The sequence below is a fragment of the Nicotiana tomentosiformis genome, chromosome 7 (genome assembly GCF_000390325.3).
Source record: "Nicotiana tomentosiformis chromosome 7, ASM39032v3, whole genome shotgun sequence".
NCBI lineage: Eukaryota > Viridiplantae > Streptophyta > Magnoliopsida > Solanales > Solanaceae > Nicotiana > Nicotiana tomentosiformis.
In genome coordinates this window covers 96,615,358-96,618,017 of record NC_090818.1, presented here as the reverse complement: position 1 = coordinate 96,618,017, position 2,660 = coordinate 96,615,358, and the positions used below count along the sequence as shown (strand labels likewise).

The window sequence follows — 2,660 nt, the reverse complement described above, 5'->3', positions numbered from 1 at the left end:
TGTCTAAGCCCAAGAAATTAAGCCGGTACCGCGTTTGGGGGTCAAGGACTGAGCCTGGGTATCAAAAAGGGAGCAAAACGAATTACTCTGAGAATTCACCACATCCACGGTGCGTGAAGCGGTGCGTGGGGTGCCATGGCTGCCAAAATTTCCCGCGGCTTATCAGAACAAGCTCTCTGGATTTCTCCACAATCGCCCCGCATGGCGCATCGCCCCATGCGGCGTGCCTATACAATTTTTACAGAGTATTTTCCTATTTCGCGCAGGAAAAGGTGTTTTCACCTCAAGATTTGACTCCAAAGTACCATGCATTATTCACAATTCGCTCACTTACTCAATATAGAAGTCAATGACATTACCTTTCCTTCATGAATCAAGTGACCTCACCATAATAGAGAGTAGTTCCACACATCATAAAATTTAAGAACAATTAGGAACTCAAGATAGAAAGAATTCACTATCTCAGAAACAACATTCATATGCCCCAAAAGATGAACCATAGGCTTGCCCGTAGTGTACTTCTCTACTAATCGAGCTCATTCAGTCAAGGATCAACTAGGACTTTAATTGGTTGTAATGTAGGCTGCGGGACGGGTAGGATACATTTAGTTATGAGAGTTACTACACCTCCCTAAGCACTTTAATATGTAAAGTTTAATATTCATAGCCCCACACTTATTTCTAACCATACTCCACCTTAACATCATTATACACTAATTCCCACTTCTTTAAGTATAATTACAGCAAGAGTCACCACTTATCAATGAATATTTTTCACAAAAATACAATTAGTTTTTTCTTTCTCTTTCAATTCAAGTGGTTCTTACTTTTTCAAAACAGTGCACCTTTCTCCTTATTTCATTAGTTCTACTCAAAAGCCAAACCAGTTACCCCATACTTCAACTTTTACAAAGTTCATAACAAATTTAAGTGTTCATGAGAGGTACAAGGTTCAAATATATGGTCAATTCAAACAAATGGGTAGGGTTTGCACTGGGGTTGCCACAGAAACAGGATGACAAGCTCAACGGGTTTAACTAAGATACATCACTATTAGGTGGGTAATAACATATAATTGGCTCAACAAAGAAACGCCTATATCACTTCCAAGAATGAACAAAACTACCATTTCGCGTTGCAAACACACGGGGCAAGTTCTAGACATCAAATGTGAAGCACAGAATACAACAAAACCTCACACACACATGGCACATAACTCACTCAAGATTGGACTATCAAGACACTCTAGTCCAATCAGTTACGTAAAGTTAAAATTATATAATTTAAAGTACTTAAGCAAGAGTCAAAAACTGAGCCTAAGCGTCACAACTAAATCACTTACTATTCTCAAGGCATAACCAAGTCAAGAGATATTTCTTTCAATTTAAATCATAGCACAAGAGTTCCTACACCTAACAAAAATAAAAACTAACTACACCCTATTCAAACAAAACCCTTGAAAAAGAACCAGGGCACAAAGAAAAACCAAGGAAAAATTATTACACTACCTAACAAAAGAAAATATTTTTGTCTTTTTCGTTCGACTTTAATCCCTCAAGAAAACCGTCGAATGATATCCATCGTCGGGAAAAGTCAAAAATTTTAATAGTTTTTTGGTTTTTCTCATTTTTCTATCTTTAACTGCTAAAACAACAAAACTAAATTACTAACACAGATACATACAACACAAATTTTTCCCCACCCCACACTTTAAGTTGTGGCATGTTCCCATGAAACACAATTAAAAAGCATAAGGTAGAGAAACTTCCCTGAGTTTTCAGTCGGGGTCTGAGTTGATGTCGGGCTCTATTGCACGCGCCCGAACCTATGCACACATCCATGCAGACATCATTTTCTAAGCCTTCTTGGGGTACACCCCACACTTATCTTTCTCAATCACTGGGACCTTCTCTTTCGAGCTTTTCACTCTCCACTCTACACTTGCAGATGGCTTCTTCTTTCTCACCCCATATCCACATTCATCTCGAAAGTCACCGTCTCATCACCCACTCTAAGCATGAGCTTTCTATCGTGTATGTCTAATATTACTCTGCCCATCGCTAAGAATGGTCTTCCTATAATATAGGGTACCTCTTTATTCTCCTCCATCTTCACCACTATGAAATCTACAGGAAATACAAACTTATCTACCCGAACTAAGACATATTCCACTATCCTCTCAGGGATTATAGTTGTTTGGTCTGCTATCTGAAAAGATATTGGTGCAGACCTTATCTTTCCAAGCTCATTCTCCAGTTTCTTGTAAATAGACAAAGGCATTAAATTAATTGAGGCACTACAATCACATAAAGACTTATCAAAATATTTTGCGAAAATATTATATTATCTTGTGACATTTTAGCTGTTTTCTTGAGAGCCTGTGGTTTGGGCATGCTGCTTTGTCCGGGAGTATGGCTATTGAAGGCTTGGGATATCCCTGGGTTACTTTGTATTGGGTTTGTGATTGCCTTAGCGGGCTTGTACTTGTTTCACTCTATAATTTGTCATCTTTAAATATGTATTATTTCATTCTGGACCTGTAATAATTTGTAAACAGACGATGGGGAGATTAGTGAAAGAGGGGTTGGGGGTATCCTAATTCTTTCATAGACGGGTAGAAAACATGCCTATAGGACCTACTTACTTTTCTTGTTACTTTG

General features: G+C 38.3%; 1 protein-coding gene across 1 annotated transcript; it reads right to left on the bottom strand.

The window, feature by feature from the left end:
- Positions 1-1,962: 1,962 nt before the first annotated feature.
- Positions 1,963-2,280, bottom strand: LOC138896057 (uncharacterized). The gene has a single exon (XM_070180834.1). It carries the CDS (start codon positions 2,278-2,280, stop codon positions 1,963-1,965), a length of 318 nt encoding a protein of 105 aa, XP_070036935.1.
- Positions 2,281-2,660: the final 380 nt, after the last annotated feature.

Bases quoted from the DNA above. Each gene is read 5' to 3' on its own strand.
- LOC138896057 (XM_070180834.1), bottom strand. From the start codon at position 2,280: ATGCCTTTGTCTATTTACAAGAAACTGGAGAATGAGCTTGGAAAGATA.